At 39.4% G+C, this 25,697-nt stretch overlaps 1 protein-coding gene across 4 annotated transcripts in view; it reads right to left on the bottom strand.

Annotated features, from left to right (window-relative positions):
* CEP112 (centrosomal protein 112) overlaps positions 1-25,697 on the bottom strand; it is a 166,176-nt gene that overhangs the window by 11,708 nt on the left and 128,771 nt on the right. For 3 of the 4 annotated variants that reach the window (XM_068413347.1, XM_068413348.1, XM_068413350.1), the window contains one exon: positions 5,765-5,854. In XM_068413347.1, coding sequence (XP_068269448.1) covers positions 5,765-5,854 — 90 coding nt within the window. Of the gene's footprint in view, positions 1-5,764; positions 5,855-25,697 lie in introns of those variants that run through there. The other variant, XM_068413349.1, reaches the window with a different exon arrangement.

The raw sequence follows: 25,697 nt of genomic DNA, 5'->3' as shown, positions 1-25,697 counted from the left end.
GGGCTGCTTTTTTATCAAAGTGATAAATGAATATATCAATGGAATTGCACATATTGTAGACACTAACCAACGTAAAAGTGGTAGAATTGGGCTCCAAATAACATCAGAAGTAATTTTATGGTACCTTTGTCAACATTGCCATACACCTAGAGGGGCACCTACATCCATGAAAGGTCCCTTATAGAGATATAACCAGAATCAGTCTGATTCTTCCCCAACAGCCTCTATTGGGAAGTCTGAAAAGAGAACGACATACTAAGATGTCTTGGTCTGCACACGCCCAGCAGCCTGACCAGCGTGCTCCCGCTTACGTCAGATTCTTCACTGCTTCTATGTGGCTTTCCGACGTCTTTTCAATAAAAATGTTTTAAACTTGAAATTTTTTCACCATAGGTAGTTAGAAAAGAGATCTTCTCTAGTGCTGTCTGCAGACATGGAAGGAGACGATTTTCAGGTGCCAGCCCCTGGGGAGCTACACCTCTCTGGCTGTTTGTCTCCTACATTTTTCACAATAGAAATACATATATGAAATGCTTTATGGGAGGAGAACAGCTGAAGTATGCAGTACCCTGCTGACCCTGGTGCTTGGGGTGTCGGCAGAGGAATGGATGGACAGAAGATACAGATTCAGCCTCTCCGGTCCGTGCTGGTCGCTTACAGAAGCTGCAGGAACTATTTTAATGTGGCAATAGTTGGTGTCACTGTTCTTGAAAGTCAGAGTGGAAACTTCTTTCAGAGCCCCACTTTCTTCCCCATCGCACCAGAGGTTGCTGAGCCCTGGTGCCAGCGCTGCGGGCCCAAGGGGTTAATCGCCCGGTCCGCGGGCAGTGACAGTGCAAGGGCTGCTCTGTGAATCACTGCGGTGGTTAAGATCAGTCAAATCTAGACTAAGCTTCCCATTTCTGTGGGAGCAGAAATGGGTCTCAGGGGGGAAAATTTTGGAAGCGTTTCAGTGACGTGGGTTGAAGCAACCAGAGCAAATGGCAGAATTTCATCACTACCTCCAGCATGTGCTGACTGTTTTGTTTCTCAGTTTCCAAAGTGCTCGTCGGCTCTGCAAAACAAAGACTGCATAAATCCTCCTCACCTGCAGCTGGCCACAAAGCAAAGCTTTTGTTTTTGAATACCTAACCTAGAGCCTGTTAGCCTGATTTTAGATGACTCTAACATGTTCTGAGAAAGACAACCCTTTGAGAAAGTCTGGAAATGCAAGGCAGGGGTCCCAGAAGCACTGTCTGGCTTTCGCAATAACCTGGGACAGCCGAGCTAAAAAATCCTGTAACAGGGGAGAGGCTGGGTTTGGAGCAACCTTCCTGCAGTGGTTCACCCACCTGCAGATGGAGGAAAGTCCACTGCTTCCACGTGACTTTTCCAGAGCATACATAGCAGGTCAACGTGATGGAAGTGAGGGCAAAGATTTTCTGTGAATTTATCTGGTTGCATTTAAAACCCTGTGCTATCTTTAAAAATGAGTCTGAAAAGAAACATGGACCAAAAGCCCTAAACTAAAGGGATATTAATATTACTCGAGTCTTCCAGCCATCGCTGTATTAAGAACTATTTGGGACCCATCCCTTGGACATAGGCACACATTGCTCATCTCTGTCTTTGCTCACACCTCCACAAACCTGCCGGCAGCAGCACTATTCCCATCAAGGACAAGGTGTGGCAAATGTTAGAAGTTCTCTGTGCTACACAGCACCTAAAATTTCAGAATGATGCATCCCAGCATTCATCTGAGAACAAATATATTTAGTTGGCATGGAAACAGTAAGTTAGGGTGAATGTGGTAAATATCCAGCAGTCATAAAAAAATGAGCAAGTCAGAATAATAAACATTAAAAATGAAAACTCGCTGAATGCTTTTTAATTCTAGCTCTTCTACAATTATCACTCCTGTTTTCATTTGAACATGAGTGAAATCCACTTAACACACTAAGCTGTTCTATTTTATTCCAAATATTTCTACAACATCCTTATTCAGATAACTCCTTTCTCCCTTTTTTATAATCTATTTGAGAAAAAAGAAATTAAAGGGCTGGAAATCTACATTGGTATTCTCCTTCATTTCCTCAGTAATATTCATGAATTGAACATAATTGATTTTCTGTCTTCAGAGAATCTCTCTCCTTTAAGACTCTATTTGTGACTTGACTGCTTGGAGGAGTAATCCTATGGTTTGAGTATCTATAGTGATGCTATTTCAGTTGTTTGTGAACATGAGGAACTTTTTTCCTTCTGTTATCCCCAATTAGAAATTGTACATCATACTCAGTCCACCCCTATAGCTAAAAACAGAACAAGGAATGAAAAGAATAGTTGGTTTTTTTTCTGAAAAAATTCTTGCATGTAATTCTCAAAAGAGGTTCTTGAGCTGTTTAGTATACTGAGTTGAGGTGATTACCCTTACAAAAAGGAATATGAAATGAAATGAAGTAGTCTCAAGAAATCTAGGTAATAAAGCAAGCTCACTACAAGCCTCAATTCAGCAAAATTTGTTCCACATGCCTAAATTCCTGGATTCATTAAGGCACACGCTTAAGCTCTCAGTGATGTGTGTCATTTTTAATTGCACATTCACCGGATGTAAAATCTGTTGTATGAACAATTTAGATTTTTTAACTATGACTGACAACTGCACAAAGCCATATGACTTAAGGAAGAGAAACATTTTTAGTAGAATGAAAGATCTTACTATCAGAAATCTTGTCTTACATTAGATCTAGGCACGTATCAGCGACAACCAAGTGATACACCACAAGACTATACGATACAGGAACCTAACCTAAATGGGATTAGTTGACGAGAAACCAGTTCCCACAGTTACATACTTCTGAGATATAAGAAATTTCAGTGTTGCTTTGCAAGGAAAAGGTTTGGATGCACGCAAATTTCCTAGGAGCCTTCCCAGACTGCTTTAAGTGAGTTGGGTATATATATATCAAGAAACCTATATATAAAAAACTATATATTAAGTGTGAGTTACACTCCATTTACTGCTAGTTTGCCACTTTCCATGAATACAATTACATATGTCTCAAGAAGTTGGACATCTAATTTTTGAAGGAAACATCCAGCATTTCGAGATGAATTTCTGAGACTCCAATCTAAAACTAATATTACATGGATCCTCGTCCTAGAAAACCATGCTTGGCAGAGACAGGACAACCTTTATGGAAAAGAGAAAATTATTCAGGTTAGTCAAAGTGGGAGAAGTTCCCAGGCACTTTTGAGAAATGTAAGTTCATCTGCATTGGAACGCATCGTTCAGATAACGTTGCCATACCGCACCACTGATGAAACAACACAGATACAACGTGAGTGCATCTGCTCACGCTGTAAAGAGGATCAAAAAAGTAAACAGGAGTAAACACAAGTTCATACAAGAACATAAAGTATTGGAATGAAAAAGCTCCATAAAAACAACAGCTCATCTTCAACTGCAGCTCCACGCTCGCCTCCAGACAGCTCAGGGCTTGCCATCAGAGTCCTTCTAACACATTTCCCCCTCCTTGTTTATGGGATAGTTTGTCTCTGTCTCTCTGGATAATTATAATAAAGAAAGGTTAACTCTCTGCAATCACCAGAGGGTTATTGTAACAAGAGTTAAGCTTCATGGATCTGTCAGTCACTCTTGGAGACTGAAGAGTTATAAGGACATTGCACTGAAAAAAAGACAAACATGGAGCACTAAGATACCACCCAACAAGCCATAACGAGAAACAGCTTTTTATTTTTAATTAAAAGCACAACAAAATGTTTTTTCATGTCTCATTCATTTGTTGTTGTTATAGAATCAAAACACAAGATTTTTCCTTTTAATGAAAAACAGAAGCTGTTTAACCCTCTCTCCTCCTTATTTATAGACATGTAAAAGCTCAGAAAAGTGGCCTTTGTAATAGAGCCAGCACACATTTCGATGTTTTATGCAATTCCGATTCAGACAATATTTGGTAAAAGCACAAAGCAAGTTCTAAGTTACTGCCTTAAATATTTCAACTCCCTACTCAGCTGATGAGTCGTTAGCTACTTAATGCTTGATGAACATGTTTACAGGTAGCCTGGTCAAGAAGTAATAACTGTCATTTTTGCATTTTTCTTCTGGAGAGATAAGCATAACTAATGCTTAACCAGTCTCAGAGAAGACACACGAACAACTTTCAGAACGTTTGTCTGCAAAATAAACCAAAGCCACCTAAACAAAAACTTCCTCAATGGCTCCAGCTTCTTCAGAAAGTCCCAGCGGATGAATGGCAGAGACAAGGCTGTTGACAACTCAGACAGGAGCGTTAAGTCCGCTAACATATTACCACCTTGCAGGAAAAGGTCTAAGCTGGATGGTGCAGTGTTGTTTAAATAACATTTCTGTTCCATTTATACTGGGGAATGGGACGTAACCAGCTGAGCTAGTCCTTCGTTAATTTAGTGTGGGCAGGATGGTCCTGTAGGTTGGTTTGGACCAGGTGCTCATGTAAGAAAACCTTGAAGGCAGAAAGGGGGGACCATCCTGTGAAACTGCCTGTCTAGCCTTCTAGCTCTGTATCTCACAAGTAATTTTTTGTTTCTTCTTCTGGATCCTCTCTCAAAATGGGTCAGAAAAAATGCAAAATGGCCATGGAAAAGATTAAAGGAAATAATACGAAAAATAAGAGATTTGGAAGAGGACTCTCATAGCGTGCAGGCCAATGCTGTTCCCTGGGAGGGACAACCCTGCACCAAACAGCTCATTTTCCTCCTTCTTTTCCAGGAGAGTCTTTGAAGCCAAGATTCAATGCTTGGAGGCCAACTCACTCATTACACCAAATTCCTCTGATGATGCAAGCACTGCAGCTAAGGGTGAACGTGGCCCAACATCTAGATTTGGGAGGCAGAGGGGAAAGAGAGCAGAACAGCTCATCACCGACTCTCCTGAGCAGAAATACATGAACATAAACACCAAGGATGAATGAGGGTTCCCATGTGCAAGTAGGATGACAACAACTGGGGAAAAAATACTTGAAATTAATGATTATTACTCTCCTACAACCACCCCAACTTACTATTCCTGCAGGTATAGATTTAGAAATGCCTTATATAGGATATATGTTACAGATACTGTTTATTCAGCACCAAATAAAGTTCTCAAATGCTGCAAAAACTGATTTGTATCAGAAAACTGTAAATTCATATGTGATTCAGATATCCACCACCTGTACATTTTCATGAATACTTCAATTTATTCTGGTTTGAATGCAGATCACTGACTTTCCATTGCAGTACTAGTCTGTAAACTACACACACTATTTTGCTTGAAGCACACTAAATCTCTGATTTCACTGAAAGTGTCTAGAATAATCTTAGCCCTATTTATCATATGGAACTGTTTACAGACAACATGCTAGGACAATGCATGCATGAGATCAGGAATGAAGATTATTTTTAGCTCAGTTATTGTTCAATTATAATTCTCTTCATACAAGCCATTAAACAACAGGTTAGAATAGTCTCAGAAACCTCTATTAAAAGAGTCTAGCCTGTTCAAAATAAATGCATCATTTAACAGCTAGAATAGTTGAAATACCAACTCGAAATAGAGAGCATGAGATAAGTATTTGCCTGTAGGGTTCAGACAGTTCAATTCTCTTTTATTACCAAAAAACAGAAAAGAAAGCTAGCTGAAAATTTTGCAGAAAAATATGTGCTTTTGCTTTGAAGCAAGATATTATTTTTAAACATTGAACCTCCTTGCCCAAGGGAAGAGGACAGGGGGGACAGCACCCAGTACCTGCTCGTGGTTCTCCAGCTCCTTGCGTTGCAGCTCCTTCTCTGCCGCCCGCGCCTGAATGCGGTAACGTTCCCCTTCATCTTGCAAGACCTGAAACAATCCCATGGGGTGCAAAACACATGTGAGAAACATGGGATGGCAAAAAAACTTATAGGTAATGTCGTTCAATGAGCTGATTAAGAAAACAGTGCAGTATCAGTACAGCTCTTCAGCTACAGTTGCTTCCAGCCGTACATGAGAGCTGCTAAGACGTGACAGACCCACTTGGGCCACCCTTCTTGAGTAAAGTTATTCTGCACAGGTAGGACCAGGAGGAGTTAAATCTCAGTAGTTCTATCTTACTATAGGCTACAAGTATTCATACTAAAAGTGTAACAAATATCCTCAAAGACTGAAAGGGAAATGGAAATGTTGCAATTGCAACAATTGCGTTTGCATTTGCAATTGCAACTGTCTCAGATTTTTGTTGTCATCTTATTTGTACAACGCGTGCTCCCTAGGAATGCTTTTGCAGTGTACCAATAACTTTTCCTTTAAACCAGAAGAATAATCCTCTCTCTGGAAAACCATGTCTGGAATTTGCAGTGAAAATGTATTCCATATTATTGAAACGGGATGCTCGGCGAGATGAGGGGCTCCCCTCCCGCCCTGTAGAAAAGTCAAGCATGTGATCTACAAATGAAGTATAAATGGCAATAAATAAAAGGAATATTATGATCATGTCACTTTACCACAACTATCCAGTCTTTATTTAGTTCAGAAATAATCACTTCTAAATCAAGCTCATAAAATGCATTGACAAATTTATTTTGTCATTATTGTTCTTCGTATATATTTATTTTTATTACAGCAGTCCCTCAGAGCCTTGATCTTTTTGTTATATGCTTAACAAAAGAGCAGTCATGCCCCAAGGAACTGATAGTCTATGTTATTTCTAACAGATACACACCGAACAAACAATACAAAGTTTCAAGGATTTTTTTTTAAAGTTTCCTAGTCATTGTTGAATGTTTGAATACACACTTAACATTTACTTACACGTTTACTGAAAGCTTAGTTATGTTGTCAGCTTGAATAAAGGCATTGTTAACTGCAAGTGCTGACTTGAAGCAAAGTGCACAATGTGGATGTTAGATTGACATCAACACAGAGGCGGCTGTGGCAGCAGAAAGGGAATATTTTGAGTTATCTTTTGTATGCCAGGAAATCAGGGCATTGCTACCCATCAGCTGAAAAGCACGGCACAGTCAGGACCGGACCTGGGAAGGGACTTGCACTGGAGATATGCTACAAATGACCCCGAAGGTGCCTCCAGGGTTGCTTTCTAAAAAGCTGAGCTGCACAGAGACCTTCTGCAGAGCGCGCTGGAAAGGAGAGACTGACGAGGCCATGGACTCTTAGTGCGCTTTGCAGAACATGCAATATGGTTACCATTTGCTTCCTCCAAGTAGAATACCCGTACATAAACCAGGATCATTAAAAGTACTCGCAGTACAGAGATTTAACAGAAAAAAACCCTTGCTCTTTTCCACGGCACTGAAATACTGTACTCTCAAATCATTTACAGGATAAAATTGCTATTGAGATAAGATAAGAGGACTACTTATGATAGATCTTGCACATTGTTTTGAAGTGATGCCAGGCATTAACTTTAAAGTCTTCTAGCTGTAAGACTATTACATGTTCTGATGCCAAAAAATTTAACCAGACCCAAGCATGAACTTCAAATCTGCCCAGGGACTTTCATGCTATCACTGCTTCTGAGAAATGTTGAAATCCAGGCTTTGAATATATAACCGGTCTTCAATACTCAACAAGTCTTGCAGTACCAGGAATTTGCATTAATATAATGAAATATATGTGTGAATTGTAGGCTTTTTGTTTTCTTTTTGTACATCTAATTTTGTAAGGTAAAACACAAGCAGCATACTTTGATTTAAAAACTGAAATGATCAGGTCATGCAATATAGAAACGTAACAAGGAGCAGGGCCGTTCCATGTATCAGAAAGATCACCAAAGACCCAACTAATTTGACAAAAGTCTTGCCATAACTCCAAAGTATGCAGACTAAGCAGTACAGGACGACTCTCAGGAACATTCACAGAGCACCTTTCGGATAAACTACAGAGTATGACCCGTCTTCTCCTGCTATTTCCACGGGATCAGCTCATACAGTCCAAATAACTTGGCATGGTGAAAAATAAGGAGGGAGGAAACCTCACTACCCACCAGTCACCCTACCCGCACTCCCTCCTCGTGCTCAAGAGCAAGTTTCACTTTTTCACAGGACTTTGAAGATGGTCAAGAGATAGAACGTATACGCACAAATGTATGCGTATATATACGTACATATTTGTCTTAGAGAATAGATTTATGTCACAGAACGCATGTATTTTGTTTCATTATGCAAGCAGACAATGTTGTAAACAAGTACAATTTAGAAATAAGGCATTTTTACTACTGCATATAAGTGTAACAAACTGTTAAGTCTAATAATTATCCGTTCATCAATTATCCAAAACAAAATATACTGTATGAGTTTACAGACTTTTCCAATCAGAAATGGCTGTTGGCATGTTTTGCATTGGGATGGCAGAAAAAAAGGCTAGCTCCTCTGATCAATCATGAATAGCTCTAACTGGACCATTTTTGGACTAGCGCTGTGTTGCACACCAGCTCTCCTATCAGTCACTTTGTAGAACCGAGTTTTTGTATGAAGGATGTTCCATGAGTAATTAATGTTCATTTGGGTATTTTAGCTTTCCTATCAGCACAAGGACAAAAAAGTAAACCCAGAAGATCAGTATTTGATCAAAGCCATGCCAAAAAAAAGCAACATCAAAATCTCACGGTTGCTGTAGATTCCTGCATATGATTAGCTCTGAAAATAATAATTAGAAGTAAGCAAGTTTGTTGCCCATGATTTTAATTTTCTAGGAGGAATCATGATGGATGTCAGCAACAATGCACCCTTTTGAAGATCACACTGAAAATTCTCTCTATTGTCAACAAGCTTCGTAGGCAGTGGCCAGAGCCTGAATGCCGATAGCTGTTTCTGAAGCTACCCAGTACCCTCAAGTCTTTTTCTGTATCTGACAGAGAAGCTTTTGTCACATAGAATACTCCTAAGAACAGCAGATGACTCACCCTAGGTACACCACAGAACATCTCTGTTGTAAAATTAAACAATGGCTTTTGTTTTGTTCTGGTTTGTTTTGTTTAGAAATGCAGTTTTTATTCTACAGCTTCAAAGTGTCAGATTTTGCCCAAAGAGTAACAGAGCTTACATTTAATAACTGTTGAGATGAAGAAAAAGGATAAAAAAAAAATAAAAAACAGGCCAATTTTTAAGTGTCAGAGGTTTTTTCCCCTGAATGGAAAACAAAGCCTAACTTACTTAGTTAAAATTTTCCAGGTACAGAATTAATCCCCGTCCCTCAGCTTTGCTAAGTTGACTTACATCACTGTTATAAAGACAGTATTTTTTTTTTTCGGTTAAACCGGCTTTCAAATGCCACGTAAACATGTTTGCTGTTGAAAGTCTACACCATACCTGACCTTGGAAGTGCTTTGTGTTGGCCTGAGAACAAAGAAATGAAATGTTTTGCTTTCCAGCCCAGATATCCTACCCTTTGAAAAGCACTTAAAAATGTAAATGAGATAATAAGCTCTACTGCAACAATGTGGGTGAATTACAGCTGTATAAAAGGAACATTCATTTGATTTATTTATAAAAATGGAAAGGATCCTAAAATAAAATCATATTGTGAATGTTTTGGTCACATACCACATCGAGAGACACGAGAAGGATGGAAGGGAAAAGTAATGGCTTTGAGACTACGCCACTGAAATATTACGGGCAGGTTTTGGGACCTCAAGTGGAGCTGGTGGACGAGTCCATCGCTGTCCCTGTGACACGTGAAACGTTTGGGTACTGGCCGATACGGAAGGAGAAAGGAACATCTGAACTGCATTTCTGGGTAGGCACTTTTTTTTTTTTTCTATTATTCTATTGTGGCTTGATTATTGCCAGCAAAATGTTTAATGAAGTCTATTTCAAATGCAACTCTGCTCATGGTAACTTGGAGCATTTTGGAGACAACAGAGCAGCACATGTGGAGTTAGTGCGGAGCTTGGCCTGTGCGGCTCGCAGAGATGTTGGGATGATGCACGAGACCGGAGGAATTCAGTCTGACTTCTGGGCGACAGACTGAGGCTGCAAAAGAGAGGTTTTTTTTTTAAAGAAAAAAACCCACCAACTTGTAAAGTGTATAGTTCTGACAAGAAGCCATGGAGAGACAAAAAGGTACGATGCCAGCGTTACAAAATCCCCTTTCAAGGCAGGAATAAATTTTTGGTATTAGTTACAGGGCTTAATCTAAATCAACTAAAAGCTGGTAAGAGAAAAGTTCTAAGAATCACAAGAACAAGTATGAAAAGGGAATATATGAAGGATTTAGTCTTTGATATATGAAAACTGGTTTGATTATCCTTTAACCACAGGATATTTTTTAAAAGAAGTGTTGGATTCCCTGAAAAAATATTCAGTTCTGGAAGAACTGCATAAACAGAAATTATTATTATTTTTAATTATTTGGTATTGATTATTACTGTGAAGATACTGTATTTACAAAGGTGTGATGTTTTGCTTCTTCAACCTGACATAATTTCCTACTTTTGGAGTGTTCCTGAGAGTAGACAGGGCTTGATTCCTGCTCCCATCACACCGGTGGCAAGTCTGGGATCACGATGATTTCTCTCTCCGTTACTGAGGGTTCAATAAATAAGTGACACTTAAAAGGAAAGGAAAATGTTCTAGAAAATGTTAAAACCTAAATGCATTTTCACTTTGAAACAAAAAGTGTCAGCAGGAAAGTCATTGCTCATCATGATCAGATTATGCCAGGTAATGGCAGAGTCTTTTTTTGATAGACATAGGTAATTCTTACTGGCTGTACCAGCAACTCTGCACACAGAGATGTGCATCTGTATCAAGAAAAGACCTCAATATTTATGACCAGTGCAGAGTAATACTACAACTAAAGGTAGCAATAGTTAGCACTTTTCATCTTCAAAGACTTTTTCAAACATTACCAAATTAATATAATTAGTTAATGAAAGATGCAGTAATAAAAGCTACCATAATTACCTACTCTAGTTTTAATTATCTCCTTACTAATGCCCACAGAAGAAGGCTTCCACTTTACATCCTCAAAACATGTGCCAACAATAATTCTGAATACAGGCCCTTCTTTAACTGCCTTCTAAATTCAAATTACATCCATTGATGTGTCTTCTCTCTCTGCTCATGAGAAGAAAACCTAGCTCTGGAACTCTAAAGAAAATCCATGTGAATGTTAATAAAAATTAAAGCAAATTTTGTTCCAGAGATATATATGGAGATCCTTTAAAATTTGGTCATAAAAACATGCAATCTTGAGTACCTTTTTCTCTCCGTGAAGCTGAAAGTATGTGCTGTCTGGGCAAAAACTTCTCCTTTATACTAGGTGGACTCACAATTCACAGAGCCAAACATAAGTCTTGTTCAAAGAAAGCAGGCCAAGTATCCCATCAAAATTAATATCAGAATTTTTAAAGTAACCGTTATTTTTGCTAAAATATTTTATGGAGATAAGTAAATTTGTCTGGGTTTATTACTACTATAAATAAATTGGGAAAATATATCTATGAAGATCACTGATGTAACGCCACGAGTCAGAGCAAAACAAGTGTACTTTAAAAAAGCGATATACTGATGTTTGAGCCAAATTGTTGGTGCATCCTCAATGCTTTTTGGGTTTTCATAGAGCTTTTGTCCACAGACACTGCTCCAGACCTCAGACACTGCTCGCTCTCCGTGCTGCATTCCAGCGCACGACTGTTTGAAAACCTCTGTACTTAAGTTCTCGTTTTTGGTGTAAAGCAAAGGAAATCTTATGGTTTTAACCTAATACATATGTTTGCTGTTCACATATGGCAAAATTCCTTTCTGGTGGGAACTTTTTCGCTGTTACTGCAACACACTATATATCCAAGAAGTCTCCTTTGATGTTGAACTATTGCTCCACTACTCATTATGCTACTGATTCAATATGAAAGGCAAAGTTTCTGTGGTTTTTGTTAAAACAATAGCTTTGGTTTTGCAAACAGAGTTTTCCACAACCTATATGCAGGGGCCAACATTATGCAACAGAAAAGAAAACCTCTGTATTATTTTATACTGAAAATAGTTATGGTGTTTAATAACACAAATTATTCTTCCATCCTATAGGTAACATTGCAATTACTATTATGACTGTACAGAAAATTTATGCTTTATTGCTCCTCAGGAACAGAAATTAAAACACCTTAAGTGATATTTTACATCTCTCTAACACTTTCCTTCCACTAACCTCCTAGCCTTTTACCATCAGTTCAACTTCATGACCTGGGTGAAGTTGCTAACAACTACATATGGGTGGGGGAAAAGAGAAGTCCTGCACCAACCAATCTGCGCCGTGTCCTACCATGCAATGACAGAACGGCAAACCTGGGAATCTTCAGGCCTAATATATAATTTTACCCACTAAACACTATGTCATGAAGAGTGAACATGAATTACAACATGGAATGAAAATGCAAATGGTAATACCTTTTTAAATGTGTCCCTAAAAGAGCTGGTTGCCCATTTTCTGCTATCATTATGAAAAAAAGGTTTCTTTGGTCAAGAATTAGACAAAAGGAGTAATTTCCAAAGGCACAGAATTCATCAACTCCCACTTGGAATAACATGAACTCCCATCTACTGGGCACGTTTGGAAGTCTAGCCCACTTTGCTGACATTTCAAAACGAGAGCGGAGATCCTGCAAACCCCCCGAGCTGTGGGCTTTGCCCACTCACGCCAGTCAAGCAGCTCCTTTTTGCATCAGTCTATCTTGCTTCTGAGATTTGCCGGGAGGAGATGTCCTTGTGAAGTATAATAATTTCTTCCCTTGAGGGACTGCGGGAAGAAAGAAAGGGGTTCAGGAAGGAAGGGAATAATTTGACTCTAGGAACAAAATCAAATCTCTCTAGTAGGAGTGAAAAAATTTCAAGTAGTCACTTAACATACAAGAAACATATACGCAAACATTCTTCCAGTGTGGTAGGCTCTAACGCTACACTATTTTAACTTTTTGCAATTCTTAGGCAAGAGACTGGCTGGCAGTGTATTATATATGTTGGCTCTTGAGTGGATCATCAGCATTACTTCCTAAGCAGCCCCTTAACACTTTCACATCAAGCTTCGTCTGGATTCGTGTCTTTTGGAGATCCCCTGAGCACTGTTAGGATTGTCAACACACATATTTTTTCCTGCTTTGTTCCTATAAAATATTGGTGTGTTTTCAGCATTTTCTGTAACTATCTAGTTGAGCTGACCAAAGTTTTAGGACCATTTCTCTGCAAAGCCTTTAGCTATATATCCCTAAAACACTTTGATAGCAGCAGCAGAGCTATTTGTAGGCTTAACATTAGGCAAGGGCCTAAGCATTTTGCTGAGTCAGGACTTCACTGCGTGGCACTATAAACTCAATTCATTTGAAAGGCAAAGGATGTCATAAGGCAGAGCAAGTCCTGCAAAGATAAAAATTCAAAGAAAACAGCAGTATAAATTGTAAAGTTAGGCATTTTTTTTCAAAGAGAGCCAAGGAAAGGATTGTTTTCGCTTTGTTTTCAGTGGCTCAGCTGATAGGAGAGGGGGAGGGAGGCAAGGTTCAAAGAGCACTAATAAACTTGCTTTCATCTGCTGTTCTCAATGAACCACAAAACGCAACAAGCAGTTGCCATGTGCAAGCATTGCTTTGTCTATTACCAGGACATTGTAGGGTTGTTGCAATGAAGTAATTCGGAAAGCTTGTCAGCCCAGAAGATTTACTATAATATTTACCTGGAGTATTTTGCTAGTATGCCTTAAAACCAGCTTTTCCTTTTTTCCAGCCCCCACAAGTTTCATGGTCAAGAGCAGGGGCAGAGGTTGCCAAAAGCAGAAAACTGCTGAACTTTTTCCCCCTCTCACTCCCAGAGGTGTAGACAGAAACACCAACAGTTCACATATACCAGATAAAATGAATCTTTTAAACCCAAAGATACCATGACATCTTAAGCACACACTTATGAAGGAAAAGTTCAAAACTCCATTTTAAACCACTTATGAGAGGATTTACCAAGATTCTGCCTAATGTTCAGCTGACGCATTGTCAAAAACATTTATCACAAACCTTTTGAAGTTTCTTAGCTCCCCTCTAGTTATTAAAACTTGAACTGCAGAGTTTGTTATCAGCCTCAGAGCACACACAAAATACATCAGGTATTTTTTAAGTCAACCTTTCAGTCTGATTTTGAGACTATTATACCAAATAAAACATTCCCAATCAGGTTCATGTCTGACAGATAATGCTGAACAGGCGTAACTGCTGCGCCTGATTGATCCACGAGACAATTTTCATTTCCTAATTTGCTTTTTATTAAACACTTTGCAATCAAAGGGAACGGCAAGGAATCTGCCATTCCTGGAGCAGGTTTCCTGTGAAGACCTGATGTCAGCTTCAACATTTTCAGGCAACTGCTTGCATTTTTGATGCTATGTCATAAGAATGTCTAAAACATCGTGTCAATGGATATGCTGTGCTAGTGAAAAACTGCTATTGTGAATACAAATTAACTAGTAAAACATCTGGTTTTGCTGCTTGCTCTATTCTCACCACCAGCTCTGCAAAAACAAACATCAAGTGTTCGAGCAGAATTTCCTGCGATGATTTAGAGAACGCCTGACTCATGATAAGGCATTTTATCAATCACTTGCTGAACAAGGCAATCTTCTCACCGCCGGGGGCTTCATTCCCAACTAAGTTTATCACCAAACTGCCAGTTTAAGTGGGTGTTCGGAAACTTTACACCTGGAGAAGGACCAGAGGTTCCAGTAGACTCCTGGTGCTCTACAAATGTCTCCTTAAAATGCATTCCTCATCACAGATGCATGAAGACCTGGTAATATAAACATTTCTAACAGGCTTTACAAAGCAGCATCTGATTTTGCTATGCTCTTTTTAAAAATAAATACGAAAGGCTCAGATATTTCTAATCAATAGGCTAATCTGATTCCCAGTAAGAACAAAAGAAAAACTATTTATTTTGTGCAATGAACTAGCAGACTGCCTAATATTGCTGGAATTCTCCCATTACATAAAATAACACACATTCTCTTACACACACACACAAAAAGAAATCTAATAATGTCTTTATACCTTTCAAAGGAACCTTAATAAACAATATTAACTCATAAGGCAAACCACTGCTTTTTGAACTGAACAAGAGCGAGCTTGACTCAACAGTGCCTGCACACTCAATACATGTAAGATGTGAGAGGCACCAAAGTAATATCTTCCAAAATAATGTCTGTAAGCCAAAAATGGGATGGTTCTTGACAGGGGAGGATGTACACTTGGAAACTTGGAAATTCTTTTATTCAAAGTCTTTAATGACCTCCAACCCAATTACATTTGCAACAAGACATGATAATGTAATTGCGCCTATTTAAAAGTATGTGTGAAAACTGAGCATTTTTGAAGCTTGATTTTTTTTTTTTAATCATGTTGAGATGAAGTTCATTTACTTAAAAAGAAAAAATGAAAAAGAACGTCCTCTGCAGCTGGTCAAACAGATTACGAAACTCTAATCTCACTAGCCTGAGGAAAACGAAAACTGTTTTTCAAGTATCTATTTTACAGAGCATTGGCTTTATACTTTTTAAAAGACGCATTAACAGAACTGATCAGAACATCCCAGAATGTTTCTGATCTAGTTAATCATATGACGTTATGACACAGATACTTGCTGTCATAATGCCAATGTTTCTAAATATTTCTGAAATCCTTTAAGTTCGTATTTTTTGCAAACTTAGACATGGGTAAGATCTATTCTAGCTTCTTTAGAGGTTTTTCCTTCCATTTTAGAGCTCTAGAATACTAGTACAGAATATTTGAGATAGACAGACATATACACACGTAGCAAAGAACAATGTCAGGCTCCACAACCTATTTAAACGTTTCTGCTAGCTTTTAATTCAAAACATTTTACTCTAATTCCTGCATAACTCGTTTCTGGTAGTACCCACCACCCTATTTCTTTAGCTCTAACGTAATCTTTTTTGCTGAACTGGAATAATCAATAAAAAAATTAAGAATTTGTCTAGTTTAAATTTATTGTCTATGCTTCCCTTAAAAGCAACCGTCTAAAACATTCAAGCCACACTTGTTGCACCTCTGAGGACCGATGCATATTGGACAATTTTGGTCTGCAAACTTCCAGCAGGTCTGTGCCCCTCCAAGCCAGCCCTGGTAAGATCACACGGAGGATTCCCTGGTAGAGCCCCCTGATATGAGCATCACTGCAACAGGCAACTGCTTGGCTGCACTTGAAACAAACACCCTACATTTGGTCTTTTGACGCTGATAATTTCACCAATACAGGTAACAAGTTAGGTGTAATTCATATACAGGCAAGCTAGGAGGAGGCTGAGAGGGGGAAAAACACTTGCCAAAGCTATTGCTGAGTCTCAGATATAGTTTTTGTGGAGTGTCAGGAGCTCTTATCACAGTTGTGACAAAGCAGATCTGATTTCAATGGAGTTTTGATTTTTTGTTGTTGTTGTTAAGTCTTTTTTGACCCAGTTTTGAGCTGAATGATGGCTGAAAGACTGTGCTAATTCAGTTAGAGGATCTTTCTGCTGTGGCGGAAAAGTCTTACATGGAAATGCACAGACAGGAGAGGACCTCAGTGCCACACAGCAGATGTTTTTCTTGAGTTACTTGTGCACCTAATGAATATGCTCAAGATACCCCTCTGCTTTTCCTTCCAAGGAACTCCCACAGGGTCATGACAAGGCAGTTAAAATACTCCCCAAAAGGCACACCAAGCCCAGAAACCGTACGGTGGGGAATGTTTTGCTTCAGACCATCATGAGTGCTAAGGGCACAAGGACTCAAAGAGCAACCATGCAGATCCACAGAACAAAAAGCCATCGAAGACTATTAAATACAGACAGCAACTCCCTTAACTGTATCTTGTTGGAGAATGGAAAAGTATATTGAAGAAATGTCCCTAAATCTTCAGCCTGTTCTACTCTTTCCTGGGCATCTGCTATCAGACACCACGTCCCAGAAGATGGAGACAGATGGACTCCAGTTTGACCCAGCACAGCCACTTCTATTCTCCTTGAGCCAAAACAATCTTTGCAGTTTATCTTCTGCAGGACTTCCAGGCTTTTGAATGACAAGCATCAAATCTCGATATCCACAATACACTTCAGTCATCATCCAAAATGCTCTGAACAAGAAAAATAACCCAGTCGGTGTCTTCCAGTTTCAGAAACACTTGGCAAGAATGTTTCTGTGCAGGTAGAAAATGCTACAACAGTTCAACTGGCTGAGGAACGCTTGATCAATGCTAAGCGAAGGACTGCCAAACCTGTTTGGCACATCTAAAAGGAAGGCAGGCTCTTTTCATTTTCTCTCTTTTTTTTTTTTTTTATATGTAAGTAGTTCCAAATATTCTTATATGGATGACATTTTTAAAATGCAAAAGCATTAAAAATAACAGAAAACAGATCAAGTTCTAAAGCACCACCAGTTTCTCATTTGTGCAGCTACATACTAATGTCTCTCATTAGACCTGCGCAGCACAAAGAGCAGAGCTTTCCAGCTACTTTATGCACACTCAAAAACTTTTCCTTATCACAAATGAGACATAAACTGCAGGAAAAATAATATATGGTGCAGTGTGAAAGAACTAAGAATTCCAGTATTGTTAAAGTTGCATAAATCCTGATCTAGTTTCAGGATCTGATAAGAAAGCACAAATAAGCTTGTCATCTGCAGAGGCAGGTTTGGCAAACAGCAAGTTAGAGAGGGAGAAGGGACATCAGCCTTTTCACATATGCCACGAAGGCTGCTTTATTAGAGAGAGGTGCTAGCAAATGAGTCCGCAGCAATGCCAAACTTGACTTGCAAATGCACATTTCCATATGATTCAGGATGGAGGGGAGACCTGGTAGAGGACAGCAGAAAGGAAAAAGCAGCATGTAAACACTTAAGGCAAGTATAAATGTTAACAGTGACGAGAAAGACCTCACTGTATTCTTTGCCCATCGATCACTTCATATTTTCCTGTGTCCTCCTTGCTTTTTGGATTTACACAAACGTAAGTAGAAGTGATGGGTTATTCTGGTAGGAGGAAGAAAACAATACACCAGGCAGGAGTTGCTGCTTGAAGCTTAGAGCACAGCTGTGGTCAAAGGTGTTTCCAGGTATGCAGACAATTAAAATCTACTGATATGATTCAAACTGATATGTTACATAGTCTTCAGTAGCTGCTGTTTTACCTTGCCAAATTACAAGTGCAAAACTGTAAAAGATATGAATGATATTAACATTAGGAACAAAAATATAAGGAATTTAAATACAGCTATATCAAAAAAAGCAATGTTTTTTTCTGAAGCCAGAAAGAGCCAACACACATCTTAGATTTCTCCTTCAAGCTGCCTACAGAGTCCTGGCTTGGTCCAACTCTGCAGGTGTTCCTGCAGGTATCTAACATTTGGTAGCCTGAATTTTTATTTATACAGTTTCAGCCACTCCCAAGCTTCTCAGTAAGCAAACAAACTCACTTTTCATGTTTAGTTTTCTCTTGTTTGTTCTTTCACCCTCTCTTACATAACAAACTAGGAAGAGAGCAGCAGCAGCACAGCGAGCACCCGGGGCGCCTGGCGTGGGTGCAACGGATCGGACACTCGCCCGCGGGATCATCCCTCCCTGAATCAGCACATCCTCTTCCCGCGTCTCCTCCAGGTTAGATCCTGGTGGTGGAAGGGTGGGTGCTGGGTGAGAAGGGAGTCACGCTGGCAATGGGAATAAAAAGGCCAAACTGGACCGTGGGACTACACACGGGTACCCATGGCAGCTCCTGAGCAGTCGTGTAGAAAATACAAAGGGAAACGTTACAGCACTTCAGGATTTAACGTCTTTTCAACAGTTCCAATACAGAGAGCTGGTACAACCCTCTCTTGAAATTAAAATGTTGCACTCCTGAGACAGTGACTCTCAGGAGCCCGGATGAATTCTGGACTAGCACTGCTGCCCATTTGGCAAGAGTGAAAATGTTGTGCTTTCCTAACCCACCATATATCTGCATGGAGCGTTGGTGCTGACATGTCCTAACTAATTATTTCCCAGGAAAAGAAACTGTTTTGTTTTCACCCTGATCTGTTTCTAGAAGAACTTTCATTCATTCATTTTTGTTTCACAAATGATCTGACTTGTTTTCAGGACACAATTGAGTGATGCTCTCCTTCCTCCCCACACAGCAAGTGTTATTCCTTTGTGATGGTCTAAACTGTAAGAGAGCAAACCCCAGAGCAAAACCGAGCTGTGACTTTACAACGGATCTCAAAAAGGGAAGTGAACGGAGCATTGCATGTTTTGTCTTCTAAGGTCAACACGGACAGGTTTGAAACCCATGGTCTCACACTGTGCTGGGCCAGGAAAATGGCATATTCAGGGCATAGGTTTCCAGCATAAAATTACTCATGAGGTGATCTGATGTGACTCTGTTCACCTGCCAACAGTCCTGGCAGAAAAATAAACAGGTTCTGGAGATGAGCTGCTGCTGGAGGCAAAGCAGGAACCATTAAAAGAGCTGCCCTGACCTGCGAGGAACTGGCCTTTTTGCTTTGAACTTCAGCAGATCTAAATGAATTCTTCATAACTGGCAATCTGGGGTTTTCACTGAGGATATATTTCTCTTGAGGTGCCAAGTACAGGAGACATATTCAACATTAGAAATACAAATTTTGGGTCTCCTAGTTGGCTGGCCAAGCTGGTGAAGGCAGTTCCGACAGGTATCTTCACCACTACTGCAGAGAACTGTGTTGTATCAGGGATTAGATTAATACATGAACATGCATCAGTGGTGAAGCATTTGGTTTCATAATTACTAACATATTGACTTAATTGAAGTTCTTGACTTCAGTGCTGTGAAAGCTTGAACTAAAAATAAGCAGAGACAGTTTTAGTACCAGAAGTTAAAAAGTGGTTGTGTCAGAGGAGTAAGGTTTTTGTTGTGCTGGATTAATCTCTGCTTTACTGCTCTTCAAGTCCTCTGTTATCTGGCAGTTTTGAAGGGGATGTTGCCAAGAAGCTCATTTAAAGTCCTAAATTTTGTCCTGTAGGCAACACTTATGTCAGTTTCCTGAGAATAAATTTCATAGACAGACACCTGAAGAAGAAAACAGGTGATCTCTTTTTGCTCCATAAAATAGTTTCCTCACTGGAGGATCTCAGGCTTTCTGAAGAGGCCAAAGATATAAAACTATTAATGCCTGCACAGAAGAGCTAAAGAAAAAGCTTCAGCCTTGAGGTTCCCAGTCATCCCTATAAGCTTCAGCCTCAAATCTACAGTCTTCTTCATGCATATTTTCAAGGGTCAACAAATAAAATAATTTACTATATCAAATCCTGTTCATCAACGAAGATATTCAACACAGTGTAGATGGTGCACGAATCAGCAACAATAAACCATTCTTAGGGAAGGCATCCCAAACTCCATGCGGGATGGAGTATGCACATTAAGTGCAGAATCCACATGCAAAAGGCTCAAACAATAATGTATATTTTCACTAAAACTAACGTATTTTTTTTCACCTTCTTATATACACATGTACTATATGAACACATAGAGAGAGCTTCCTTGAACTGCAAGGCAACAAGGTGTTCTGGGCCTAACTGAAAATGTTTACAGTACAAATTTTCACGGGAAAAGGAGCAAAGTAGGATATACAGGAACAGAATTTTTTCTGTTTCTGGACTCTAGAGCTATTTTGGCTGCCAACAGTACATACAATTTCCACCGAAGGGCAAGTCAAACCAATTTCCCTTAGGATGGAGGCATCCAAAAACTTACTGAGGTTCTTATATTAGTGCCTACGCATTCTTTAAGCAGATGAACTGCTTCGTTTTGAATCCATGTCAAACCACAAGAACTGGCTGATAATAACATTCAATTAAAATGATCTTGTTCTTCTAGAAAACAATTTGGCTAACAGCTACATCTCACATTTCCTAGCTGAGCACAATAGGGCGATTGATGCTAGAAGGAAACAGGACAGGTTTATATCAAGGGTCTGAAGGGTCAGGTTTGGAGACAGCATTTGTAGGTTTAACCTCTCACACGAAACTGTGAGATGAAAAAGCCATTTCTGCTGAGCATGAAACTGTGAGAAAGTCAGAGCTAGAACTCGCAAAGATACAAGTTGTGCTAATTAGACAGATGTTTTGAAAAAGCCAAACTTCACACTCGATGCATATTTGTATCTTTTGATGTCGTACTTGGTGCTGCTTCACACCACTCAGGGCTTACTGAGAAAAGCAGAAGCTGCTCCCCTGCTAGGCTGTCTGGGCGAGTTTGCCATCTGATCTACTGAATACACAGATGAAAGTCACCGCATACTTTTTTCCTTTTCAAGTACAGTACTGTAACTTGGAAAGTTCCTTTATTCTCAACTCCACTGATGCAAGAAAGTGGCAGAAATATGGCAGCGTTGGCTGCTTGCCTTTAGTAGTTCTTTGTAACTAATCTTTCAATGCTAAGGAAAAAATAAGTATTTTCATTTTGTATGGAAAAAAACACTTTAGTCATAGAAAATAAAGGCAATGCCTTCCAAAAACTGGAAGAGTGCTACTGACCACTTGATTCTACTGCTGCCCTGCCTTTAAATATTGGTCAATAGTTACCCTGTACAGGTAGCGCATTCTCCAGGCTTCTCTTGTTACGCTTAAGAAAAGCACAACTATTATGAAAACGGTAAGTTTAATAAAGATATTTCTATTTCACTGTGATTTGCCATTCAAAAGCATTAGCCAGTCATTTTTTTAAAAAACATGCTGATATTTGATCTGCTTGAGTTTCAGTTACATGTAAAGCTGGAGAGCCAGCAGACAATTCCAAATGGAATCTGAAGATTTCTAAAGTCAACACTCATTTTGGCAAAAGCATTTTAATGTATAAAGCTGAAATCCTCCGTGACTCTCTCCTGCTGATATCCCTGGAGCAGCCAGCACCATGATTAGTACAAAACCAAAAGCAACCTATATTAGAACATAGAGTTTTGCAAAAAAATGTTTACCCAGATCCTGGAAATCGTGTAGGCATGCTGGAATCAGCCAGTGCAATCTGGTGCTATTTCAGCTCGCTCCTGGGATGAGCCACGCCATAAGAAGGATATCTAAGGGAAATACATGTTGATAAGTAGACCAGGTCCACATCCCCAAATGTCTATTTGCCAAACCCTGCAACTTGTGTTACCGTGCCAGGCTTTCAAAATCTTTACTACAGAGTAATAAATGTTTGTGGACTGCGGAAGGTTTGCTTTGAAGATGTCATTTTCTCCAGCAATCTTTTGTTGGCTGAATATATAGTTCACACATATTGTGTTTCCACCTACACGGCTGGAGAAGCCCTGCAGTCAAGGCTGTTCCAGGAGCAGGGAAGGAGGCTGCGTTCCAGGAACTCACTGGAACTGGAACAAAGAGCAGCCCTTGGAAAGTCTACACAGTCCTATGCAGAGACTGTTTTACAGATGCCCTGTGTTTGGAGGACATTAGACACTTGTTTTTATCTTTATCTTTATCTTTTTTTTTTTTCCCTCTCCAGTAAAGTCCCAGACTTCTGAGCACAGGCTCTTCCTCCCAGGCAGTCTGCCTTGTACCTTCTGGGTATCTCCCCAGATCTGTCTTTCTAAGTACCACTTTCTCCTCCACATAAAAGTCCCTGTGGTCTTTGGAGAGTAAAACGTCTTTGAAATGCAACCATCACAGCAGCCTTAAAAAAGCTAATTTTCATTTTCTTATATCATAAACATTGTCTGCCCTTCTTTATTAGCTGCGTACGCTTATGTCAGTATTACTTAACACTGACTAATAACAGTGTTTTCTCTGTACCTTTCTGGTCGCCTAGGACCCCACTCTAGTGTTACTACTCCTGTCTTGTCAGTTAAAAGCACTGAATTTTATGGCTTGTTTTGAATTCCTTTTTGCCATTTTTCCAGTGCAAAATTAGTGTAGTCCACCTCATTAAAAGAAACTGATAGCTTAGCTATATAAGGCTTGATATTTTGTTATGCATTTATGGAATCTTTAATTCCATAATTTGGAGACCGGTAGATGTGAGGTGGCATCCCTTCTAGGGCTAAAAAAGAATAAAAAGCACTTGATGCAGCAAAGTGCCTTCTAGAAGGAAAGCAAAACACCAAGGACAACAATGATAATGTAGGAAAAAATAAAAATACAAACTTTTAAACCTGACGGATAAAACTGGACTGCAGTTTAGGGGACTAGGCAAGCACTAGTTCTAGTCTTTTATAAAACCTGTAAGCATGATTTTGCTGTTGGCCATGGTAAGTTCTTCAATGTGTTGAGACACGAAAAGTCAAGAAAAATGCCAGAGTGCAAAGCTTGCTGCAGGAAAAAAAGATGACTCAATTCTTTGTCTCACAAAGCATGTCAAAGATATTATAAAGTACTTACAGATGCTCAGCCACGCGGATTGCCTGATTGGCCAAACATCTGAAACCCTGTAATTTTGAAGGGAAGGTACTATGCTTCAGACAATGAAATAATTTCTGCGGCAACAGAAAAAGAGATATGATTTTGAAAAGGAGAGAGGGCTTTTTAAAATCAGAATTTCAGTTGTGATCAATAACTATCTAACCTTGACACGAAAGTCAGCCTACTTTTATTATCATTTATAATGAATGTGTCAATACGGCCTTTTAAAGATAACCATGTAATGGAATCAAGAGATAGAGCCTAAGCAACAGTTGAAAAGCTTGGGGCTAAACCCTCATTTCTCTAACAGACAGAATTTGGGTGAAACTACTATTCATATAAACAAAGACTGCGAAAAACAGGTGCCTCAGAGTTTGAACCCCATGTAAAAGAGAAAGCAACGCCATAAAAGACCTGCAGTTTTCATTTACCTATCCTTTTGGAAGACATGACTTCCTTCGCTGATCAAACAGAATATAGGAAATTATGAGCAAGATGGTGTTATTTGCCTGGTAAATTTTAATGCCTGCTTTACAATGCTAAGGTACAAATGCTGGTGCCTTCTAATTCCCTGCTAATAAGAGACACTGCAGAGTTATTAGAATTATTATAGACTAAAGTCAGTGACAAAGAAAGAGAGATCCATGAAAAATTACTCCATGAATTTAACATCAAGATGGTCCCTTAAAACCCTTTATTTCACCATGCCAAATGGTTTATCATGATAATGTTTAGCTACAAAAGCATCAGATGGATTTGAGATCCCTCTGGAGAACTTTGTGGCATACATATCTCTGAAGATCTTCAATGAGTGACAGAATTTGGCACCTCTGTGGCCATCGAACCATCAGTAATGCATGTTCTGGCCAGATGTCTTATAAGACATGAGTCAGTATCAGCTTCAACAGTGAACTGCCGACCTCCTTTTTACAGGCACTGTTAGCTTAAAAAAAAGAACGCCTTCAGCCAAGTTAAAATAAAAAATACAATAAAATATTTTTAAGAAGATTATAAATAATGTGGGTCTTATTGGCAAAAGTTTATTATGCAGCTATTCAACAGAAGTCTAGATTATAAGAGCTAACTCTACTGCATCAATGTCTGCTGGAGATGAGAGCAAGTCCAGACTCACTTAACCAGAAGTCCTTAAAATAATATGTCTGCACTTTACCCTAAGTTTTAGATTTTCACTTTTAGCTTACACTAAGCTTTCAGGGCTTTTTTCCCTAATTAATGTCCTCAGTGTTATCAGTTACACACGGTCACAGCCTTCTGAACAATCAGTCATTACAGTCTTTCTGCCGTAAATACAAAGAAAATGCTGAACATGTAAATTGTTCCCCCTTTATTTGCCATAGCTTGGACACTTGTCAGCAGCTTTAACAAAAAGGTAAAGAACTGAACTGGCCCAGCTTTCTCAAAAGGATCTGACGAGACTGCAATGCACTTGTTAGATGTGGCTTTAACACTGGGCGATCTCATTTCCAAAATCACTCTGCTGTTTTGTTACTGTTCGGATCCTGAAACTGTTCTCGCAGAAGGGCTGATGCACCCACTGACACACGGACCCGGAGCTCAGGAGTCCAGAGTTCATTTCCATCTTTGCCACAAACCTTGGACAAAGTCAAGGCTCTACCCTCCAGTGTCTCATTTGAAGACAGGACCAAAAATGCTCCTTCTCTGTTCCCTAGATCAGGTCAACTCAGGTTATATGCTCTCTGATGGCTCTCCTCCCTTAGTAAGCACTAATAAGGACATCTAAAACACCGAGAGCTAGCTTTGTTCAGGACTTTTAAACCAACAAATTAGTATTATTTATTTCTTACTAGACCCAACCTTGGCTTTTGCAGAGTACAATGCTGGTATTCCAAAAGGTATTGTGAGGACAACAGACTAAATAGTTCTGCAGGACTACAGTCACTCAGTTAATGCTCCCATAGCTCTGACATGCTTTTTCTTTTAATATAAAATATTATTTGTAATTACAAGTGGAATTTGCTAATAAACATGGCTGATAATCACAGAATCACAGAATCAATCAGGTTGGAAGAGACCTCTGGGATCATCCAGTCCAACCATTGCCCTGACACCACCACGTCAACTAGACCATGGCACTAAGTGCCATGATATATTGAAATATAACTAAATGCAAAATTAGCTTGTTCACAAAATTTTTAAAACCACCATTTTTCTGATACACTGCTTTTAGAGACGTTTGTAAATACCAGCAGTATATTTTGACAACTACTTTCTGGAAACAAAGGCATCAGGTGCCCTTAGAGAAATGTTCTGAATGCTTTAAAACAGCCCAAAGTT

Source organism: Nyctibius grandis, chromosome 15 (assembly GCF_013368605.1).
Source record: "Nyctibius grandis isolate bNycGra1 chromosome 15, bNycGra1.pri, whole genome shotgun sequence".
NCBI lineage: Eukaryota > Metazoa > Chordata > Aves > Nyctibiiformes > Nyctibiidae > Nyctibius > Nyctibius grandis.
Note: the sequence above shows the minus strand (reverse complement) of the source record. Positions and strands in the feature narration are given on the sequence as shown.